The sequence below is a fragment of the Microtus pennsylvanicus genome, chromosome 12 (assembly GCF_037038515.1).
Source record: "Microtus pennsylvanicus isolate mMicPen1 chromosome 12, mMicPen1.hap1, whole genome shotgun sequence".
Lineage (NCBI taxonomy): Eukaryota > Metazoa > Chordata > Mammalia > Rodentia > Cricetidae > Microtus > Microtus pennsylvanicus.
Genome location: NC_134590.1, coordinates 59,469,794 through 59,494,543, shown reverse-complemented (window position 1 = coordinate 59,494,543; position 24,750 = coordinate 59,469,794). Strand labels below are relative to the sequence as shown.

Genomic DNA, 24,750 nt, shown 5'->3' with positions numbered 1-24,750 from the left:
ATCTCCTGTAACTGCTGTGCCTGGATCTCCTGTAACTGCTGTGCCTGGATCTCCTGTAACTGCTGTCTCTGGCAGTACACTTATACCTCTTACTATTTTCAAACACCCAGAGTCACATACAAGCCAACAGGGAATGTGATGTGAAGACCAAGCTCTTACATCTATACACACTGGTGCTTTTGCCTGATGCTTCCTTCCTCTTCTCTGTCAGTTGGGGACAGAGTGTGACATCATCACTTTGTAGATCACCAAGTGTAAATGTGGAGCCCCGGACTACATGTTCAGGATGGACCAGGAGGGTTATTTCTATGCCTCTGTCCTTCCTGGTGGACCATCTCCTCCAGCTTCTCTTCTGTGTCCTCAGGGATAGCAACTCAGGTATCCAATGACCTGATTGTCTGAAGGCCAGAGCTGTGTTCAAAATCGCCAGGGATGCTGGGAATCAGAGAGAATGAAAGCATCTTTTAGGCCCTGCCTCTTCCCCCCTCACCCGGAAGCTGGGGACAGAGGTGTCCTTACAGTTGGCTCTTGGGGCAGGCTCTGACATGTTTCACACATGTTTCCACAGAATGCTCCAAAGAATTGCTCATTGCAAAGCATAGTCAACACCTAAGGATTTGCACCAAATCACATCAGGGGTGCAGTAAAGGCTGAGCTTTTGGAATGCACCCATGGTAGGGCCACAGCCTCACTTTGCACTGATTTTCATGAGGGCCTTTCCCAGGGGTGGCTTGCTGAACATGGGTCAATCACTCAAAGCGTGAAGAAGAGAAATCGGCATGCAGAAGGAGGGCAGAGAGCTCCAGACACTTACAGCTGCCATTATTATTTTCACAAAACACCTACTGAATGTACTCTGTCCCCAAACTCATCTATGCCACCCCACAGGGGGACACGTACGGGTACTCAGCAGCACTCTCGATCTCTCTCACACCTTTTCAAAAAGTTTGCATTGGTAGCTGTAAGTTTCAGAACATAAGTGTTGCAGGAAAGAAATGGGAGCAAGAGGAGGGACGAGAGGAGGGACGTAGTAGTAAAAGAACACTGGAGGGTGGCATCCAGCTCCCACATGGTGTCATGTGGACTGCCTATGTTCTCCAGTGCCTCCAGCAAGATGACAGATGAGCTTTGGTTGCCTTTGACATGACATCAAACACCCCTGAAGCAATGACAAACCCCTCACTTCCATTTAAATGGCATGTCTGTCTGATCACAGGAAGGGACCATCTTGGTTTGATGCTGACCTGGTCCAACCACCTTCCTGTGCCACCTCAGTCTTCATGTCAGTCAGTGAAGGACCTGAGTTTGGTTCAGAGCTGTGGCAGGTGGGAGGATTCAAGGACATCACACAAGTTCCATGGGTGTTTTTGTAATTGCTTTCAGTCGAAGGCAACGGAAGTTTTTTCCTGACCTATAGGTTCATATAGGCAAAGAGTACATCAATAATGACCATGTGATGTTCCCAAGAGTGCAGGCGGTTCTCAGAGACAAAATGAAGCTCTTGTGGGCAAGGTAGGTCCCTGTGTCTTTAGGTCACCTCGCAGCCTGCCCATGGAAGCTACAGAGTCAGTCAAAATGGTTGAAGGGGAGCATTGGTTCGCAAGGTCGTTTCTGCCACTGTGTTGGTGGGAATGAGGCTGGGGGTAGCTGTCCACTGGCATCAGCAGGAACCAGGAGACAGGGCGCTGAAGGGCTGAGGCAGGCAGGAATCTGATAGCAGAACATTTTATAAGTGAAACTTTTCCTACTGCTAGGTGAGCAGTTAGCCATCAATCTGCCTAGGACATTGACAGAGCAAAGGTCTACATGCCGAATCGAAAAAAAAAAGATATCTAGTATGAAGAGTGGACGAGGGAATTACAAAGGAGACCGGGAAGAATTTCTGAGATGGCGATGCATCAGAGTTATTCAGTAAGTTGCCCTGGCACCTTCACTGTGGGAGAAACTTCACCTTCATACAAAGTGGTCCTGGAACTAAGAAGAAGGATAGCAAAGGTAAGATCCTTTCGTGGGTTACCTAGCCCTCTGGAAACAGGCAGATCCCAGTCCCTACCAAGCTATCTAAATACCCACATCTCAAGCCAGGGGTCAGTGCAAACATGTGATTCAACATGACAGTAGTCAGATGTCCACATAGGACAGACACTTCTATAGCTCCTGGGGCCATATGAACAATGAGGTGAGAGTGACCCAGGTTCAGGAGCTCCCGCTACCTCTGGTGATGGGAAATGCACTTGAGGAAATAAGTGAACACGCCACAAACAACAGCATGGGGCTGTGCTGAACCACCAGGTGTTTCTGTTTCTGAGCAGATGCAAATGACTTCCACTCCTTCCTTATAGCAACATCCACCCCGGTTCTTATAAGGTCCTGACAACAAACCTAAAGTTTAATTCCAACAAAGGTCTCCCCGAAGAACTAGCGAGTTTGTTTGGGCTACTTACACAGATGCCCTAAAATTCTTCACCCAGCATGGATGATGGCATCCTCACAACTGCACACCACAACTGCGCAGCTGCACACCACAACTGCACAGATGGAGCCCTTCAGTTAACCTCCCCAACCTGTCTACTTTTGTAGCTCCCTGGAGATGGAGGGCATATGTAATCAGGGCAGAATTACGTACAAATTGCTGGGAGGAGTAGCTGGAATCTCAGAAGAGGGTTCAGTGGCTCCCCCCCCCAACCCTTTTCTAAAGGAAATCAATAGTCAGCAGGCCCAATCATGATGGGCTCTTGGAAGCAGGTACAGATAAGCTGATGAAGAGAGTGGCTAATTTTGCTTCAAGGACAAAATTCTATAACACAGGACGACATGACAGGAGATGCCCAGGAACTGAATGGAGCCAAGTGATCTTCATGAAGCCAGAAGCCAGGTGGTCCCACGGAGGAACAGGATGACTGTTGGCTCTCCTTCACAATCTTCTGATGGAGTCTGACAGGGACCAGGAGCCAGAGTATGTACGGATGGATCCCAGGAGGGATCCAGGAAGGAGGTGTCTAGTACACATCTGGCTTCAGAATCAGCAAATATCCTGATGTTCTCACATATTATTGGGACAATGTCAAGTCACTATCTTCAAAGACTTTTCTCGTTTATCAATGACCACTATTATGACTCAAAATAAAACCTAAGCCCAGCTATGAAGCCCATTAGGGGCACTGATAATTGCTCCATGAAGGGCAAGGCCCAGCGTGTTGGGGCTGATCCATCTGTCATGTCCATATCCTGCCACTGAAGGTGCCCTGGATCAGCCCCATGCACCTACTACTGCAGCTGACAGTGTCTGAAAGCTGCTGGGTGAGAGACTTCATGGACCTGGGACGCAGACCCTGCTCAGACTCTGGAATACGACAAATGCATTACAATGGAGTTCTGCATGCAATGACCCACAAGTTGTGGGAAACTCCCCCACCCTCTGAGCCCTGGTCTTTCGTCTAAGCCTAAAGTGACCCAAGGGTGTTCACTCTGTTCCATTTCTTTCAGCTTTGCGTGGGTGTAAGGCTGGAGATCTATGGAGGGAGGGCTGAGAGGCGGTGCAGGGGAGCAGCTCAAGTCTGCAGAGAGAAAGTGATAGAGAGGGGACCCAAGTGTGTGCTTAAGATCGGACTCAGAGAGAAAGCACCAAAGAGACCTCGCAGAGTTCTGGGCAATGCTCAGCATGGACCTGTTACCATGTCACGCTACACATCACCATTCCTCGGGGAGCAGCAGCCAAGCCTCGGAAGGAGCAATGACTGATAGCATAAAGTTTACAGTTAACAAGGCAAGGAGAAAACAGGGTGCAGGAACAATCCCCTGAGAGCATCAGGGTTGAAGTACAGGTTGAAGGCAGCACGGTCTTGGTATATCCCATCAGACGCCACTGTGATGTCAGTGGGTCCCCCAAGGTCACGGGTTGGAGACACAGTCTCCAGATTTGTCTTAGTAGTGTCTGGGGCCCTTGGGAATTAGGGTTAAATTTGGTGCTGAGGTGGGCTGCTGTGATGTTATGCGGGTCACATAAAAGCAGGAAGGGAGACCTGAGTCTAGCTTCCTCTTTCTTATTACACAGTATCTCCTACCACACTGTGATGCAGCCCTCTGCAGAGGCTGGTGCCATATGCTCGGACTTCTCTGCCTCGAACAACCAGAGCGCTGGGAAGCTGTGGGAGACACAATGCTGGCTGTGATGTGGGTTTGCCTGATTGAAAAGCCGGGCAATGGAGGAGATGTGAAATTGACAGAGGGGCTGTCTTGTAGGTGTCCTGAAAACATCATGCCAGGTAGAGAAAGCATCTGTGACGTAAAGATCTGTGGGACCGAGACCATGGAGAGGGTGTGCAGGTGGTGAGAAGCTGTCATGTGACTTTGAAACATAGGGATCCAGGACCCCACCATCCCCGTTTAATGGCACTGTCTCAAGCAGGTGAAGCCCTCCCCTTAAAATGTATTACTTTCCAGAGCAATGTTGGCGCTCCTTGGGATATGAGCCTAGAATACAATGTCTCGGTCACTGAACATCCATCGGCTGAATCTACTCATTCACTGCCTCCTGCCAGCAACTGCATGCATATAGTCATCAGCAAATGTATAGATCTTTATCAGAGCTTCAGGCTTTCTGAAAAGGAAGTGTAAACATGTGCATGGTGAGACACCTCAGAATTTCCGAAAGGCTGTCACCCCTGGATCAGTTGACCTGAGCTTACAGAGCATGGAAGGGGTGGGATCGTTCTCCCCATTTTACAGGAGAGAAAACTGAGGCCTTTCAATGGTTATGCACCCATCAAGACCACGGACCATTTCCTGCCTCCACTGCTCTGCCCAGCACCTACTCATCACCCTTTTCCTCTTGTGTTGAAATGCATTCCTCTTTCATGTTGCTATTTTAGAGGCTTAGCTATGAGCCCACTCAGAGAAGTTTGACAGATCCCAGACTATGGTGAGAGTTGAGTCCACCAGGCTATTCAGGAGCCAGTTTGTATTGACACTGGAAATCAACTGTGAAATTTTCAGAAGTTTGCATGATGTCTGACACCAGCTTGTTAGATCGAAATCAACAATGGGTGCATCTGCTTCTCAGAAAATGGAAAACAGTGGGGACAAGGGCTTGTCCCCTTTCCCTACCCCTGAGAGAGCCGTTTGTTAAGATTTTACTAGCGTACTCTGGTTTCCCATTTAAGAGCTGCTTTTGGTGAGCTTGTAATCTCGTGTGATTAGTTTAACCCCCTTGGCCTCTCCAACTGTGGGACAGAGATGAAAATGTCCAGCTCATAAGGTACTGAGGCTTCAGTGAGATGAAAGAGGAAAAGCCTCACAACATAAGTGACAATAAATCACTGTCACTACAGCGATTGTAAAGCATGGTGCTATGATTTCAATGTGAAGTGTCCCTACCGGTTCGTGTGCTTGTACACAGGTCCTCAGTTGGTAGGGCTGTTGGAGGAAGTGGTGGAGTCTTTGGAAGTTGGTCCCCTGATGGAGCAAATGGAAAACTACAGGTGTGTTGTTTGAACTACAGCCTGGCCCTGGATCCCCCTGAATTCTGTGCTTCATGGTCTGCCGAGACGAAACAAGTCATCTCACTAGGGCTCACTGCCTCAGACAGAGCCTCAACCCCACCCTTCCTGCTACAATGGACTGTAATCCCCCAAACTGTGAGCCAAAGCTAATCCCTTCCCCTTTTGGCTGCTTTCATCTGGTATTTGGTTACCACAAGGAGGAAAGTAGCAAATATAAACATGAAGCAATATTAATTCTGAGATTTAGTTACAGAAAAACACATGGAAAACACAGAAGGCTGTCAGAGAAATCTGCATGAAGGCACTATGCTGTGTCACCTCAACACAGTCAGAGGATCCCGGTAGTCCTGGCTTGTGCACATGACTCTTGCATTGTTCCTTAGTAGGCTTATGGGTCCCTTGGTAATTTCCTAACATACACAGCCATACCCCACCCAGCTGTACTCCTCCTGAGCCCTGATTGGCAGTGTGGCCACTGGCTTCTCACACAGCTCTCTGAGTGTCAAGGGGTGCCTGGTGAGTCGTGTGACTCACACTCATAGCCCCCCCTTGACCATCATAAGGAGAAGAGAAACCTGGAGTCTTCAAAGCTTGAACCAGAGACAGTAAGGGCAGTGCACATGTTAGGACAAGGAAGGACCCTGCACAAGACAGCACAGCCTCTTCCTCTGATGCCAGAGGTTACCATGGTGATGAGAGTGTCCTGGATACATGGAAGCCAATGACATCACAGTCAGAAATATAAAAACCTCACCAGCACTGTTCTTCTATGTCAGGGGGTGACCAGGGTGCCTCTTGGTCCCCAGGACATCATAGGTGTTTGGAATCTCACTGCTTTAGTAATGATAGGGATGCTAGGGAGAGTGACTAGTCAGTATGGCACAGGAAAGGGCTATGTGGTGCTGCCAGCATGGGCCTGACTTCTGTCCTCTGCCAGCTGTGGGATAGAGGTGATGATTGCACTCAGTTCTGGCACCATATCCACCTCAGCACCTGGTTACCATAAGAACACTGAACAGCCAAATTTCCTGTGTGCCAGACATAAGAGACACAGTGAAGGAGGAGGACTGGGCCCCTCCACAAGGGGAGCACTACTAAGGGAGGATACAGAGCTATTTCATCTCTGGACACTTAGAAAACAAGACAGTGCCAACCTCCACCAGGAATCTAGTGCACAATTGCCTATCACGTGGATGCTTGCAGGAGAAAGAGCAGGCCTTCCCCGGCACCCCTGAGTAGTGGAGTTCCAGCAGCAGAAGAGGTGGGTGAGGGCCTGGAGAGGTGAGCACACTGGGTCCTTGTTACCACTGAGTTACAGACTACTCGATGTGTGTGCAGCAAAATGTGCCAGGGTGGTAGCAAGGACAGAAGGGCAAGAGAGACTGGACACTGGATCAGAGCCCAGCCTTGGAGGACATTGTTCTGTGGACTTTCGGGATTGACAGTGATGCTTCATCTGCAAACCAGATCAGCATTTCAGTAAGATTATCCCTGTCAGAAAGACTGGCGAAGGCTGACTGTGGTGTTGGGTGCACACACTAGTTTGGGAGCTGAGATTACTTCTAAGGAAATGGTGGCTGTCTTCTACAAAGGGCAGATCCTTTGTCACAGACTCTTGGGGGCTTCCAGTCCCCTCCTCCACCTCCTTCTCATCTCCCTGCTCCTGCCAGATAAGCTGTCTTTAAGCGCTTCCCATAATCTTGTTTTAATGAAAAGTTTCAGGGAGGTACATGAACATATGGGTCTTGATTTGTCCTGTGTCTACTCATAGAAGGTTCAGGACCCATCCTCCTCCTGTCCTGTAGGGGGCTCACTCTCGCAGCTACCTAGATGGCAGCAAGTTCTACAATGCCTCCTCACAGTGAGTCTAGTGAGTACAGTCAGTGGCGTGATGGAAACGAACTTCAAGCACACTGTGGAAATGTGAATAAGTTGCCTACCCACCAACCGTGAATGAAGCCAGTAACCTGGTACCTGAAACCCAGTGTACATCTTCCAGAGTCCTCAAGTCCAATGGTGAAGGGGAGAGGAGGAGATACATTTATGTAGGAAGGTGGGAAGTAACCCCATGGAGGGATGCTCAACCAGAGCCAGCCTGGAAGTGGTACCCTGTCCAATATGGAGCAGTTTAGTTGTTTCTCATCACTCACTTGGTCAGTAAACAACACCATGGCATCACCATCCTTTCCCTTGGGCTTTACAGATGAGGAAACAGACACAGAAAGGCGCGTGCGCTTCTTCTCAAGGTCCGTGCCTTCCCCAGTGCAAGCTGGCATGGAAGGGCCATATACTGGGCTGCTTGCTGATCCCATCTCTAGGGGACAGGGTTCCAGGACCAGGCATCCAGTGTGGTCAGTTCTGGTGAGGGTGATGGTTTCTCTCCTGTCTTGCTGACATCAGCATTATATATTCTTTCTCCTTTTTCCTTCTCTTCTCTCTCCCTCTCTCTCTCCTTCACTTCCTCTCCCTCCCTCCCTCCCTCCCCCATCCCTCTTCCTTTTCTCTCTTCCACCTTCTATGACTTTCAATCTCTTCCTCCTAGAAGTACACAATTCTGTCAGATTGTGATTCTCCAAATTATTGAGTCTCCATCTCCTCATCAAAATTAGGGTCTGGTTTGGGACCTCTTAGGTCCACAGCTGCCTCCTTGCTGATATTTATAGGATTGGCATAAGAAACGGTGAGATCAGGCTTGGAGGTAGAATACTGGGCCAACTTATCCCCTTCCCTCATCCTGTCCCTTCCCAGGACTCACTCAGACACTACCCTACCACCACTTTCTGTCTTGCAGATCTTCTTCCTCTTTCTCCTTTACCAGGATTGTCTTAATCCCAGGAGAGTAGCACAGCTTCACTTTGAGCAGGTAAAAATATTGCATTTGACAGCTTGGCTTGGGTTATCACAGCTCAGGAGCACAGATTATTCATTCCACAGAGGCAAAGCTGTCATGGAAACTAATCAATGCTAGGCTTCTTCTAGTGCCAATCACAGAGTCTGTCAGCGGGGAAGAGTGATGAGAGCAAGCCTTCCCAAGGCTGCAGTAATTCACCCTCCACGAACTGAACTCCAGAGCTGGCATGCAATTAATACAAGGCAGGGTGCCCCTGTGAACCCAACAAATAACTCCATACTGGTCATACTTCTAGGTGGGCAGAAAGGCCACCCAGGGTAAAAAGATGGGAGAAGTCTGCCAAGGAGAAGAAGGAAGTGCATCTGGCAAACAAGTATCCGGTCAAGGAGTTAGGTGGAGGCCACGAAGCAATGTGCCTTCAAGTCCCATCTCTCCACTTACTAGTAACTCGGTTCAGTGGCCCCATCTGTGAGATGGGGATAATAGAGTAATAGAAAGGAATTTAGGAGGGTGCCTGCCTGAAATTCCCGAGGGAAGCCTTGGGAACTGTGGAGGACTTTGGAGCACCTGACTGATGCAAAAGGAAATACTTCGTGCATAGGCCCAGAGGCAGGCAATCATCAGCAGGTAGGCATTTCTAGAATGCAAATTCAACCGGAGATAAAGATCAGGGATGGAATGGAGAGAAAGTTCCAGAAACATGGATTATACCAGGTGGGGTGTCAGAATCAGGAGCTGGAATTTAGCACCTCCATTCAGGGTAGACTTGCTATATTGAATGAAACATGGGCTCCAGGTCCTTCTTGCCATTAGCACAATGTGTGGGGCTTTCTAGAACACCGAATACTATTTACCACTCTCATGAAACCGACTACATACATCCTCAAATGTACATACACAAAATACATACACACACACACACACACACACACGCAAAATCTGGTTTGTTCAATCAGAGAACAGAATTAAAATAAATGCTTAAAGGTTCATTGGTGAACAAACCCTACAGAATATTCAGGAGGCTGTAAACCCAGACCCCTGGATCCTTTCCCTTCTGGCAGTGCCAGGACAGCACCCTCAGAGGATCAGCAACTTCCCCACTCACCACAGGTTCACCAGGAATGGGTGCTCCAATCCCTGCATGATCTGCAGCTCCCGGAACACGTTCCGCACCTCATCCCTCTCCACGCACTTCTGTTTGTTCATGTATTTCATCGCATACATCTTCTTCGTGTCTCGCTTCTGCACGATGCATACCTGCAAGGCAGCCCGAGGGACCAGCTGTCAGAACAAGTGGAGAGAGAGGAAGAGGAGGAGGAGGAACGGCAAGCCCTCACTGACATTCCAGTCCATGTCTGGGTTTCATCCATCCCAAACACCTGCTAGCAAAGCAGCTTGGCTAAGCCTCTCTGCATCTACCAGGGAGGCACTGGACCAGATTTGGCATTTAAATGTGAGCAGTGAGCGCTGACTGCGGACTCACTCAACACTGGAAATGCAGCCATAGATTCAGAAGATGGAAGGAGCAGTCCTGCCCTCTAAAAGTGCACAGTCCAAACAAGGCACTAGTGGCTACAGTTTCCAAGTACACAGGCCACAGACTATGACCCGGGCATGCATGCACACAGACTGTGGATCCCCTCAAATCCCAGAAGCTGCAACCCAGGACACATGGTGCAATCACAGTACAAACCTCACCTCCAGAGAGTACAGCCACGGGACACTTGGGCATGCATGCTTTGTCTGGTCCTGTGATTATACCATAGCTATTGTATGTACCTACTACACACCCTGCCCCAGTGACCTCATTCCTGGGACACTTGAGGAAACCTGGAGGAGCAGAGGGGGAGACAGCCCAAGAGAGAAGCTTTCTGTGCGCAGGCAGCAAAACTGAAGAAGGGATCAGAAAACTCGAGCCTGCCGAATGATGGAGGAAGGTCATTGGCTAATAAAGGAACTGCCTTGGCCCATTTTATTGGTTAGAACATAGGTAGGTGGAGTAAACAGAACAGAATGCTAGGAGTAAGAGGAAGTGAGGTCAGACTCGACAGCTCTCCTCTCGGGAGCAGATGCCTCAGAGAGATGCCATGCTTCCCGCTCCAGGGAAGATGCACACATGAAGCTCCGACCCAGGATGGACTTAGGCTAGAATCTTCCCGGTAAGACCGGTGCTACAGTTTATTAGAAATGGGTTGATCGGGATATCAGAATTAGCCAGTAAGGGCTAGAGCTAATGGGCCAAGCAGTGATTAAATTAATACAGTTTGAGTGTTGTTATTTCAGGCATAAGCTAGCCAGGCAGCCGGGGTGCTGGGTCGCAGCCCCGCCGCTCTTATTACTACAGCCGAAGGCCACATGATGCCAGCACAAGCCTCAGATGCTTCATGCAGGGCTGAGAACTTGTGTTTGTCATGTGTTTGTCATGATGGGTTTCAATCTTGCTTTGGTTCAATTTTTCCTTGTAACCCTTCAGTTCTCCTCTGTGATTGGAATGTTTGTTCTGTGCCTTGTATATTGGAAATGTGTGACTTGATTTTGTTTTTATTTGATAGAGGTTTACAGTTGGGGTGTATTGAGCCTCAGAAGATACTCTGGCCTTTTGAAGTGTGGGGACAGAAAAGGACCATGGGGACTTTTGAGGCTGGAATGAATGTATTTTGCAGTATGAGATAACCATGCATTGTGGGGACCAGGGGTAGTGTTTAGAATATGCAATGACTCCCATAGGCTTATGCATTTGAACACCTGGTACCCAGCAGATGCTGTTATTTTGGAAGGTTGTAAAATTTTTAGGTGATAAGCCTTAATGGAGGAAATGGTTTATTAAGACCGGACTTTGGGTCTTACAGCCCAGATACATTTCCTGTTCCCTCTGCTTCCTGCTCCTCTAAAATGCGAGGAGTCCCAGCTGCATACTCCTCCTCCGTGGAGCATTCACTTCCTTGTCTTAACATCTATCGGACACTCCAGTACCTTAAACTGCTTTCCCCCTGGTCACTCCAGATGTTCTTCTGAACATCTGTCTGAATTGAGTCGTTCAAAGTTCATCCTGCACCCCAGGAAAGAAGCAACAGGATATCAAGGAAGTGGAGTGCCCAGGATTGTAAATGTTACCTGAATCTCAATGTACTAAATAGGGTATCCTGTTAAACCTCCCAAATACTGTCTTCCTAAGCAGCGAAACCAGTAGCATGAAGTTGAAGGTCTGTGATTCTTCACTGTGCAGTAAATTTGAGACACAGAGTAAGAGGACGCGATCGTGCAGTGCACGAAGGCCTCTTGGGGCTCTGTCTGGTGGGGATTCAGGCTGGCTCCAGAAGCCCTGAGACCATGTCTGAAGGCAGACAGCAGTGGGTGGATAATGTCACCAATCAGGCCTCTTGTTTCTGTTGCTTCTCATTTGCATTCTGAGAAGGGGACTGGAACCCAAACAGGAGACGGGAAGATGGGAGATTGAAGGAAGACGGCACTGTTCTGCATCTCAACAGATGTGAAACAAATCCCCAGATGCACGGTTTCAGGAAGAGCCTTCCCTCTGATGACTAACTGAGCAGGCACTTCTGAAACCTGTTTAGTTCCGTGAGAGCTAGAAGAGGTGTAAATTGTGTCTTGTGAACACTGTCGTGGACAGCAGACTGCCCGCCCAACAGAGGAAAGCTGGGAGGTGGGCTGTCTCCTTCCGAGTTATTCAATCCTAGTTTACCAGTTTCTAAACATAAATACATGACTCATACAAAAAAAAGTAATATGACTGATCTTAAAGGTTATTACGCCTTACTAGCTCAAACTAAAATTAACAAAATAATTTAAAATGCCGAAGAATTTGAAAGTGTACTTTAAGAAATTATAAATAACTTCAAAGAGGGTGTAAACAAGCAGACGAATAAAGTAAGGAAGTCAATTCAGGAGCTGAATAGCAAAACTAGCAGTGTGAATGGAAAATTAAGATTATGAAAAAAATTTAAAAAAATACTCAGAAATGTTGTAAATGAAAAGTCAATAAACCAACCAAATGAAGCAGTGAAAATCATTACAGACCAATTGAAGAAGAATAAAGAATATCAACATTGGAAACAAGACTGAGGAAATATTATATTCAACCAGCAACCAAGAAAAAGAAATAACTGAGGCTACAACATTCAAGAACTCTGAAACATGATCAAAATATTAAAAAATCACAGGGTTAAAGACGGAGCTAAATGCAGAGAAAAATCTACCCAGTGATATCACAGAAGAGAAATTGTAAAACCAAAGGAAAGACATGGACCACAAGTACTGAAGGTATTAAGAACCCTTAACATACATGACCAGAAAAACAAATTGTCCACATCATACTATAGGTAGAATGCAATACTACAGAATAAAGATCCAGTATTTTAGCCACAAGAGAAAAAAAACATGCAATAGCAAATTCATCAAAATCATCTCAGACCACTCAGAAAAATGCTAAAATCCAGAGAAGCACAGAGTGGCCTCATCTAAGTTCTGAGAGCAATAGCTACCAACCAAGAATGTTGTATCCAGAAAAGTTACCTTTCAAAGTTTATGGAAAAATAACTTCCACAAGAAACATGACTTAAGTAATCTATGAGCACCAAAACAGGGCTGTGGAAAATAGCTGAAGGGTTTCTACACAGAAAGAAAAGAGGTAGGCACACGTGGAATGCATAGAAAAGAATCAGTGAGAGAAATAACCAAAAGCATAACTAGGAAAGCGTCGAACATTCCCAACTCAGTTATCTAGGAATCCCCTGAGGTGACTAAGAGAGAAAAAAGAAAAATACATTAATTCAACAAGAGAACCAAAAAGATTATAGGAACCAGCAATGCTTCTTGATTAAAAATTATAAATATAAATGGCCTTAACAATGTGATTAAAAGATGAAGATTAGGGCTGGAGAGATGGCTCAGAGGTTAAGAGCACTGGCTGCTTTTCTGGAGGTCCTGAGTTCAATCCCCAGCAACCACAAGGTGGCTTACAGCCATCTGTAATGAGATCTGGTGCCCTCCTCTGCCTTGAGGCAAACATGCAGGCAGAACACTGTAGACATAATAAATAAATAAATCGTTAAAAAAAAAGATGAAGACTACCTCACTGGATCAAAACATACAAATCAGCTGTTTTCTAGAAGAAATATACCTCATTGGCAAAATACATACTGAGAGTCAAAGGTTAGGAAAATACATTCCAAGGGAAAAAAAAAACCCAGAAAACAGGATAGGAAAGTCTAAGCCAAATAGTAGCAGGTGACTTCAACACTCCATTTTCATCAATAGATAGATCATACAGACCCCAAAATAGTGGGGCTGGGGGATGGTTCAACAGTTAAGAGCATTTGTTGCCCTTGCAGAGATTTGAGTTTGGTTCTCAGCATCCACGTGGTGGCTCAAACTTTCCGCAACTCCAGTTTTCTGGGATCTGAAGCCCTTGTCTGAACTCTGCAGGAAACAGACATGCACATAATGTGCACATGTTGATGTATAACAATAAAACTGAAGCAACAATTGTCTCCTAATTCAGAAAATCCTGGGATTCAATATTGAATTCTACCATGCCTTTAGAGAAAAATGTCAACACTCTTCCAATTTTTCCATAAGATAGAAAATAAACGTTACCAAATTATTTCTACAGAACCAGAATCACTGTGTTTTAAACAGTAGCAGTAAACAGTGAAGGATACAACAAAAAGGGAGCTACAGATTAATTTCCCAGTGTTCACAGATATAAAAAAAATCATCAATGAAATTCCTGAAAACCAATTTTAAGAACCTGTTTCAAAAATTTTCGTTTATCACAATGTATTGGTTTCATCACAGGAAAGCAAGGACAGCTCAACATGAATAAATCAGTTAAGTATAATATGACATGTAAATATAATCAAGGATAAAAACCATGAGATTATCTTGGTAGATGCATAAAAGGCCTTAAAAGTCCCTGAAGAAATTATGACGAGAAAAAGCATAACTCAACATAATCAAAGCTATATTTGAAAAACTCACAGCCATCATTATACTAAATGAAGAAATTCTGAAAACATTCATCCTAAAATCGAGAACCAGGCAAGGGTGTTCACTGTCTTCCATCTCATTCAACACAATGCTAAAATTTTTACCCAGTCATAAAACAAAAGAAAGAATAAAATGTAATATAAATAGAAAAAGATGAGTTCAAAATTTTTCTATGCTTTCTTTTGGTGTATGTGTGTAGAGACTGTAGGACAGACAACCTTAGACTGTTCTTCAACTTCTAGCTTTTCAGTTTTAGACACGGCCTTCCTTTGGCCTGGGCCTTACCATGTAGGCCAGCCTGATTAGTCAGGGAGCCCCGGGGATCTACTTGTCTTCTTTCCTTAGTGCAGGGCTACAAGCCCATACCACCATACTCAACACTCTTGTAAAACTTGGGTTCTGAAGAAGCATTTCATAGACTGAACTGTCTTTCTACCTCCTCAAATTATCTTTATTTGCAGACAAAATTATCCTATACTCTTATTATACCCTTAGCTCTGATAAACACTTCAACAAAGTTGGAAGGTACAAAAGTAACATATAAAATTAATCAGCTTTTCTAGGTACTAACAAATGTGTTGAGGCAGAGATCAGGAAACAAGGCAGTCCTTCTCACAGTAGCTTAAAACAGATGCCAAGGGACACACCTAACCAGGAAGGTGAAGGTCTTCTTTTATGAAAACTGAATATGGAGGAATGAAAGTGAAGTGTACCCATTGTGACAGGAAGGAAGAGATTCTAAAGAGACGCCTGTGACGCTCCTATTGGCTGTTGGAACAATGGTCCCCATGGGATTGGAATTTCTGCAGCAATCTCATGCTGGAAGAAAAAGGCTAGAGCCTGGAACCAGTCAGGGAGGGAATTTGTCTTCCATAAAATGACCTCACACAATTCTGACTTTTTAGACCAGAAGATACTGGCCCCAAGACAATGATGGGTCAGTGGTGGGCAGGAGCACACCTTGACCAGGGCTGCTTAGCTATGTATATCTCTGTCTCTCTATTTAAGTCTAAACCTCATGTCAGAACCTTGAAAATGAACTTGGGGGTGTCACCAGACCACCTTATTTCTTGCTCTTGCCATTATGGCCACACTGAACAAATGCCCTTATTCTGACTTTTAGTTATTTGTTAGTTTCATTGGCCTATTGAGAATGGGTGGCTAGTCTACTTGGTTAGGGCTGCCAGTATACTGCCAGGACCCTAACAGCTCAGTAACACCTGCACAGAAGAATTGAAAGGCGATGGACACATCAGTGCCTGAAACCAGCCCTAGAGACCTGGGACAGCTCCTTCTAGCGCTAATCCTCAAGACAGCCATACCATGGAGAGATCCACTGAAATAAGTCACACATGGCCCCTGTGCTGGGCAGGTGATCAGGGCTGAATCGGCATTGTCACCTGTTGTCACTCTGCCTAGGTCCTGGTAGTATCTGACTTGAAACTCTAAAACTAGGTCTTAAGAGGCTCTGATACTCCTCAGTCAGGCTGCTCTAAGCCTTGTCTACAGGAAATCATAGTTAATGAGGCAAGAACAAGCTATCTGACCAAAGCCACCTTAAGCTGCCCACAAGGCAAGCCCCCAATTAACTTCTCATTAGTAGAAATCAATTGGGCTTTGAGGTTATCATTAGTCACTGTGATGTATTGAGACAAATAAACAAACATTGGCTGGCATAGACCCTGGGATTTGCTAAGGAAAGTGTGTGCCAAGAACATGTAACTCCAGCAACGTGGAAAAGGTTTCTGAGCCATCAGGAGGATGATGCATATGGGAAAGCCACACATGACCAGCATCCTATGGTCCCCAGGACTGACAGCCTTGACTCATAAGCATCCCAGACATCCCAGAGGACCGGTGAATTTTGTGGGTTTTGGTTGTTTGTTTGGCTGGTTTGGTTTGGTTTGGTTGTTATTGGTGGTGGCAGTGGTGGTGATAGTGTTTTAGGTGTTGTAGAGAATGCTGGTGTGTAGTCAGGGTTGGGCAAATGTATAAGAATGTTTTGGAAACTTCTTGTTTGGCTACATTTTCATTACCCTCTTTCTAGCCGAGACTCTCATGGCCCTTCGGCAGCTCAACCATCACAAGCTCCTGCAAGGACGGGTAACGTTAAAACAGAAGTTAGCATGAGTTGGGAACTGAGGTTGCACCCCCGACTGTGAGCCTAAATTGTCCCCTTCTTACCTGGGCCAATAAGAGTGGGTCCCAACTCTGCATCAGTGTCTCCCTTTTGAGACCCACCTTCAAGCACCCTGAGTGAAAAGTGGAGCTCTCTCAGCACCCATCCCACCACTTTCCGGGCTCCACCACTTACCAGTTCTATTGGTGTACCTGGTTCCTGTGTGCTACCATTTCTTGGCTTTCTTAATCCTCTGAAGCAACTCCTTGACCAAGCTCTTTCTGAGTGTACCACAATCTATTGAATGTACATCTCTGGAGAAGCACAGCCAATGCACTGTCAGCCATCCAGGCCCAGAACTCTGCCTTTGGAGTCTATTCCCCAGTGTGCATGGGAAGCTGTGGAGGCCACTTCTGCTGATATCTGCTAACTTTTCATCCCTTAAGGGAGAGCACACACAGCTCACAGAGTTTTGTGCTTTATTGCAGTGCTGAACAGTTCTTTGTCATCTTAACACAAGCTAGTTATATGTATAACTGGAGTTTCTCTCCCGCACAGCAGTTCCCATAAACCACTCAACCACTCTGAGGCTTAATATTAATTACAATTTTTTTGGTCTATTAGCTCAGGCTTATTACTAACTAACTCCTACAACTAAAATTAACCCGTTTCTATTCTATATTTTACCATGAGGCCTGTTGCTTGATACCTCACATCTTGCTTCTCTGGTAGCTGCTGGCACCTCCCAGACTCTGCCCTTTTTCTCTCTCTATCTCTCTTTGGATTTCCCGCCTAGCTATATTCTGCCTGTCTATTGGCCAAATAAGATTCTTTATGAACCAATGGTAATAAGACATATTTACAGCATACAGATGGGCATCCCATCACACATGGGAGGGAGAAACTCAGTTGAGGAAGTACCACAGGCAGGCCTGTGGGGCATTTTCTTGATTAATGATTGCTATGAGAGGGCTCAGTCTACTTAGGATGGTGCCACCCTGGGCTGGGTGGTGGTCCTGGTGCTGTAAGAAAGTGGGCTGAACAAGTCATGAGGAACAAGCCAGTGACCCATGCTCCTCCATGCTCTCTGCTTCAGTTCCTGCTTCCAGGATCTGGCCTTGAGTCTCTGCCCTGACTTCCCTCCATAATGGACTCAGGGTATGGTATGTTGGTGAAAATATAAAATGCCCTCCAGAGACTTGTTTGTTAAGACTTGATCCCCAGATGGTGAAGTCATGGAGCAGTGACTGCACCCTGACAGTTATAATCTCATCATTGTTAACTTATGGGTGATGTCATAGATGAATGCACTATAGGCAGATGGGGCCTGATTGGAGGGAGCAGATCAGTAAGGGCTTACTTTTGAAGGATATACCTTGTCTCCATCTCCACCTCCCCTTCTCTCTGACAATAATGGGGTGTTATGGGACATCCATGCCTTGTGCCTGTGTCCCTAGTGTCCTGTGGGGTGAGCTAGATTGGATGCAGAGCCAAGGGATCACTCACTGTGGACAATGACAAAGATGTGGACATGCAGGGAGGCCTGCCTTCTGGTTGGGGAAGGAAGTATCTTTGTCAGGAAAGCGTCATTGGCCCCAGGCCGAGGTTGGAGGCATTGTGAGAGAGCCCACATCTCCTGTGGCAATTAACGACTTATTAAGTCATTTCCTGGAACCACAGTCTCCTCCAAGAATGCCTCTATCCAAATGCACTAATTAATATGGAAGGAATAAATATTTCGTTGCAAACAAATGGATTCCATCCTTCCTCACTATGTCTGGGAGAACAAGGGCAGCTCATGCAAGCATCTCCTTCAAGCTTTCTAAAAAGGATTCTGACATAAGAACAGCATCCGGGGAAGTCCGGCGTCTTGCCCAGAGGCTTGTGGTTGGGCCAAAACTGCCAGCCAATGCTCATACACAAAATGTTGCTTCACAACTTAATTAACTGACTTAGTTTCCTGAATGGAGCAACCACATATTCCGAGTCCCGCCTGCTAGAAACGGTTCTTTGCATCAGGTAGACATGGGGCACCGTGTGCCCACAGACACCTCTGTGCTTGCCTGGGGGCCTTTGCACCTGCAGGGTCCTTGCCATGGCAGTCTTAGGTAGAGCTGCTGCTGTCTGAATGCTAAGCTGGTTGTTCTGCTGCTAATCAAGTGCTTTTCCACATTGTGTTCATACACAGCTGTGCAGAGTGGGCAGCCGGGCCTGAGAGAGCTGACCTGGGCTTGTGTATGGGGAGTGCCTGTCTCTGTGCATAACAAGGCAATATTGAGTCTGGGTTATCGTCCGGACAACGCCAGCTCAGCTTTATCCAGAATCTCCCTCTGAGGAACATAGAGGGCTATTATCGTGTAACTCCAGGCCACTTTCTGTGATTTTATGCACAAGTTGCCTCTGGCCAGGCTAAGAAGTTTGATTTGTTTGGCATCAGTCTGGCAATCCTCATACAGAAGGCCCATCTTGAATGGCACTGCCAGGGGAACTCCTGAGTTGCTTTTCCCACAGGCTCTCTCCACCCTCACCTGAACAGAACTCAGCCCCATTGGTGTTCAGGTCCATGCCCAAGGGACCACCTCCCCCTAGACTTGCTTCTGTTGCTCGGTTATCAGAGATCAAAGGGAGCCCTTAGGGACTGGAGTCATCAACAGGTCCCGGACCGGGGCGAGCAGAAGCAGTGCTTGGCTTGCCCATCTGACTAACAACTCCTCCAACTTGTGTCTGTCTCTTTCTTTGCCTGGAGCCTCATTCTTTCCCCAGTTTGAAAAGCCTTAAACATCATCCACTGTGGGGAAAATGGCCACCCACGCAGTCAGCCTGTTTTCTGATACTTCAGGGAAGATTCCACTGAAGAACCATCAATGCTGGGGCTTGACTCATGTAAGCCTTTGAGCCTTCAGCCCATGGCCAGGTCCAACCCATCTCTGGCGGCACATGACAAAGATGGTGATTGATAACTACCCTGGACTCCAGGGAGTAGGGGTGTGTCTTCTGAAGGGAGGAATGGTGTTCCCATAAGAAGTGTGCTGAACAGCAATGGGAGCTCAGTACCTTCTGTGACCTTTCATAACCCATCTTTGTTAGAAACGTGACCCCAAGCTGAGTGTGTCTATTCACTCACTGACCCGGGTGACCACAGCTGATATAAGTCAGTCTCACCCAAAATCTAAAGTATTTTTACCAAGTGTTCAGAAGCCTATCTGCTATCTCAACTACCCCAGAACTCAGACCCAAATGGGTTCTTCCCTTAAATTCTTTCTCAATTCAGTAATCTGAAGCTATTTACTTTAGGGGCACATGGGAGAAGAGACTGCTTCCGCGGTGTGTATGGAATGTGATTGCTGCGTATCCACGTGTGTGTGCACCTGCTGATAGCCAGGCATTGTCATCCTTCACAATGAACTCTTAATAAATGGTGGCAGGCAGCCTGCACGAGGCGGAGAGCAAAGCTCCGAGCATTCACTCCCTATGAGAAGGGTCTCGCCCTGTGGCAGCCTGGTTCCACCACAGCTAAGGGCACCCTCAAGACTTAATCAACATTAACCACAAAGGTGGCCAGAATTTGGTATTTCAATCAGAACAAAGCCACCTTCTGGTCCCTGAAATTAAGCCATCCTCAGCCCAGTCACCTGACATTAATGTGTATTCCCCCAAAATTCGAGCGCCTGTAAGACATTGCTACACACCGACTTACAAATAGACGCCGGGGAGCTTGGGAGTTCTAAAAGATTAACTATAACTGTGAGTTTCTAAAAGATGAACTATAACTGTGAGTTTTAAGACATCAATACTCAAGACAACAGGTGCCAAGAACCAGATCATGTGCCAGGTAGCAGGACAGAACGAAGTCGACATTGCCGAGGGATAACTGGACAAAGCCAACTTGAAAGCTCACAATGCCACATGCTAACATGTCTAACAGCATGCCACAAAGAGGTACAGAGGGTTCAAGACCCAAACTGTTGACGACAGGAGGCCACAGGAGAAAGCTCTGAAACGCCAACTGTGCTGTAATCGGAGGATGTGTCTCCAGGTTCTTTGAGCCATAGAATGGGCACATCAGAGTGGGAAACGGCAGCAGGGTTCTTACGTATCAGCCTGGGTTCTTGCTGTTAAGTTCAGCTGACATCAATGGGGTCAAGGGGAAGCCTCCTAGGTTTCTGGGCCACAACTCTTCTGAGCTGTCTTCACAGTGTTTATTTTTAATGTGAAGGCAGAATGAAAATAAATAAAGTATATGCCATGTAAACAGTAGTATAAATAGATGGCAATGATTATGTTGATCCCAGAGAATAAAAGTTAAACTGAGAGTATTAGCAGAGATGGAGAAGGCATTTCACAATAATTCATCCTGAGAACATAACAGTGGGGGGGGGAGGCGGGGGTGCCCTGGAGTGTAGTCCTTTAAAAGCAAGATTCACACAGTGGTAGACTTGTGGGAAGAAATGACAACCCAGGGTCATATTTGTCTCAGAATAGATGGCCAACTCTGTCTCCAAATCAGCAAAGACACAGATCAGAACGGCAACATTTTGTTACTCCCTTTTTCCTGCTGTGACAAAATTCCTAACAAAACCTTATTGAATAATTTGTTTTGGTACCTTTTTCCTGCTGTGACAAAATCCCTAACAAAGCCTTATTGAATGATTTGTTTTGGTTCAGTTTGGAGGACATAGTTCATCATGGTAGAGAACATGAGGCCTGAAGCATGAGGTAAATGGTTACATGGCATCCACAGTCAGGAAGCAAACAGTTGGATGCTAGGCTCAGCTAAATTTCATCATCCCAGACCAAGAGATGGCCATCTGTAGTGAGAAGTTAGCAATCAATATCCAATGATAAATTAAAAGGTTAAACTAACACATCCAACTGGGATTTGTCTGAGTTATGCGAGGTTGCTTTAAAATTTGAGAGCCAAAAATGTCACTCTCAAATGAGAGACACGGTGTAGCTATTTCAAGAAAAGCATGTGGCAATTCAACACAAACACTGCCCCAGAGTTTCAAGCTATGGATACTAACTTGAGGTACATGTCTATTCTGACCTTCCAGCCTCAGGACAGAGCTGTTGACATTCTCAGTGAATTGATCTTCAACACTGCATTTCAGAAGAGCTATGTTAAAAGGTCTGTCCGGGATTCCCAAGTCAAAAAGAAGCAGAAAAATCCAGAAAAGTCTGCTTATGGAGAAGTCTTCCATCTCAGAATGGGGCTTCCCCTGGGCATGCTGGTCCACACATCTGTTCATCTATGCCATTGCACAGTGAGTCTCTACCCCACCTAGGCCACCGCTCACCAGCGAAATGCCTGTCAGTACCCGGCACACCCCAAGGACCCTGTGGCCCCCAGTTGTATTTCTGCCCTCCTCTAAAAAGAGCTTACTTCGCAATGAAAATGAAGGATACTTATTCTTCCAGCATCCTCAGTGGCTAGAGGTAGTCACGCCCCTTCCTATACCCATCTCCATTTCCTGACTATCCAGAAGTGATATCCTCACCACCTGCTCTTGCCCCCATGATGTGTAGGACGACATGACCATGAGCTGAACCTCCAGAAACCACAAGCCAAAATAAATCTTTTTGAAGTTTTTTATATCAGGCCTTCTCTCAGCAGTAAGAACAGTAACAAACAGTTGCTAGTTACAGGGTCTAAGGTTTTGAGCCTAAGTCACTTCATCCATAAAAAGTAAATCATAGCATTTGAGTATAACAGAGTGTCTGGTTCTTCAAAGGTGCTTAGAACAATTATTGCCAAGAGAAGTTTCTGTGGGAACAGATTATGGCTTACTAGGGGAACTTCTTTTCCCCTAAAAACCATACCTTCTAATTTTTATGGGCTTTATCTCCAAAGAGTCAAGAATCAGAAATGTGAATTTTGTGTAAACCAAATGTCCACAATTCGGAAAGAGCCATCTCAGGTTAAGTTTGGAGGAGGGGGACCCCCTCTCGTCATCCATTCCTCTCAAGGAAGAAAGACATGGCATTAGCAAGACTGAAGCCATTGCCACTGGGAGTCACCTAAGCCCAGACTCCAGTTAATTCCATTGTTAGAGTAAAGTACACCAGAATTTAAGGAAACCGTTTAGGCTTCCTTGTGTGTCTCAGATTTACCTAATGAAACCCTCTGTCAAGAGGAAATGCCCAGGCCCACAGAACACACACACACACACTCAAGCCCAAGCATCTAGACTTCCACGCTTCACTTTTTTGTTCCAAAAAGTGCATTGTTCTTACCTTCCCGAAACTCCCTTTCCCGATGGCCCGCAGGATCTGGAAGTGGTCAAAGTTGACTGTCAAAAAAGAGAAAGTGGCAGTCAGGGCAGGCTTGCCTCTCCATGTGCTACCCACGTCCCTGCTGGCTTCTGTCCACCCGCCCTATCGCATGTCAGCACCTGGTCACTGAGACAGTGCCCGAGGACGCACAGTTAAAACGTCACCATGGGTTCGCAGGAGGAGACATCTTGTAGGGACCGAGGTGGTGGCCACAGAGAAGCTCAGCTGTTTGGATTTCATGTTCTCTGAAGCACTTTTCCCTTCAGGAAGAGCTGTCCCCGCTATGGACCCCTCCGGTGCACACGGCGCCCTCACAGGCAGAGCACAGCTTACCTGTGTGAGATGCTACAGCCTCACATTCGATCCTTCCATACAGTCCGTCTGGCATTAGGGTTGCCGCACGCCAAGCACACTGACCCCCATCACCCTCCTGCTATCATATCACGGTGAACCACACCACCCCTTGCCCCCATTTAGTTGCCTCTGTGTCTTTACCCTCCAGCCCTCATTGACTGGACTCTACCCAAGCCTCTGCACCAAGCATGTCAATACTGTGTGGCCATACTGCTGACTGCCACGAACATCCTTGACCTTCTGGGTCCCTGATTCCTGTCTCCTTTTGTTTCTGATTTTATGATAGGGTCTCATGTAAGCCAGACTTCCCCTTTTCTCTACCTTTGGAGGGTTGAAATTACAGGTGTACCATAATGCTAAGTTTGTGGGTGCTGAGGTTTGAACCAAAATCTCCGTGCATACCAGGCAAATGCTGTACTAACTGAGCTATACCCCCAGGTTTCCTCTCATCTTTCAAAAATGCCCACTAGGCTTCTATGGCAGAACCCTCTCTCAAATCCCCCTCAATGGCTTCTCTATGCTCAGACCTCCACTCGCAGGGGTTAGACACTGGAATCTGTCAGCTCTCTGCCACACAGCTACTCTCATGGCCTCCAGAGGCTTCTGTGGCATGCCAGAGTTGGCCAAAAGTATCCCTGGCCTTCAGGTAGTTTGAACTAATGCCTACCCCAGAATACTCTTGAGAAATTCAAACCCACCTTGAACTTTTTGGATCCAGCAGACCCCAGGCAGAGTAGTGCCTCCTTTCTCCTGACTACAAATTTCAGGAGGTCCAGCAGACCTCAGGCTGGGCAGCATCAGCCTTCTCAAAGCCAAGGATTCATCTTTGGCTCCTTTCCCTCCCAACCTGTTTAGTCCCTTATCAGGGTGGATCTACTTTTCCTCTTGCTGTTCTCTTTCATCTGCCCATCCCGAGGCCCCTCTGATATCTACCTTCTTCTGTCATCTGTTATCTACAGTGGGCTCTCCACCTCTCCAACCCTCCCCTGGGGCACATGAGATAATAAGGGTGACAATCATGTCTGTCCCACACCTTCCTTGTCCTGACCCCTCCATCTTAACCATGGAGAGCATGCTCCTCCCTGAACAGCCCTGTCCCTGCCCTGTTCCTGTCACCCCACACCTCCTGACCCACCCTTATGCTGCAGACGCAGGTCCCTTCCTCCCTAGTCCAGCTGTCTCCTTTCCATCTGATGCTCTTCTCCCAGTGTCCACTTGTCACCCTGCTGTGTCCTGAGAGGGGACCGGTCCTAACTTCCAGCTAAGTGTGCTGTCTTGTAGCACAGTAACCTCCACTAAACACATCATTCTGAATAGCTCGATGGGACTTGATCGTTTTTCGTCGCGAGGCTCTGAGTTACCTGGGGTCAACGATCATGATTATTCTATTTGTTGTTTCTCCCTCGGCACCTTCACCTTGCATGGCACACTGCGGCACTCCATAACTACTCATTAACTGAAGGATGATTGAGTCAGCTAATCTCCATATTCATGGTGCCAAGTGCATAATAAGTCTTCGGTAAATATTTTTGCATTTGACTGAATTGCAGCCAGTTCTCAATAACTAGGAAAGACATGCCATTTACGAAGATGAAGGGGATTGATTAGCTCACTGCGTAATTGAAGTTGGGGGTGTGGGGAAG

At 46.7% G+C, this 24,750-nt stretch overlaps 1 protein-coding gene across 1 annotated transcript in view; it reads right to left on the bottom strand.

The window, feature by feature from the left end:
* Stk32b (serine/threonine kinase 32B) overlaps positions 1–24,750 on the bottom strand; it is a 231,787-nt gene that overhangs the window by 146,528 nt on the left and 60,509 nt on the right. The window contains exons 2-3 of the mRNA XM_075943713.1: positions 22,715–22,770; positions 9,458–9,609 (exon numbers count right to left, since the gene is read on the bottom strand). Of these exons, the coding sequence (XP_075799828.1) occupies positions 9,458–9,609; positions 22,715–22,770 (208 nt within the window). The remainder of the gene's footprint in view (positions 1–9,457; positions 9,610–22,714; positions 22,771–24,750) is intronic.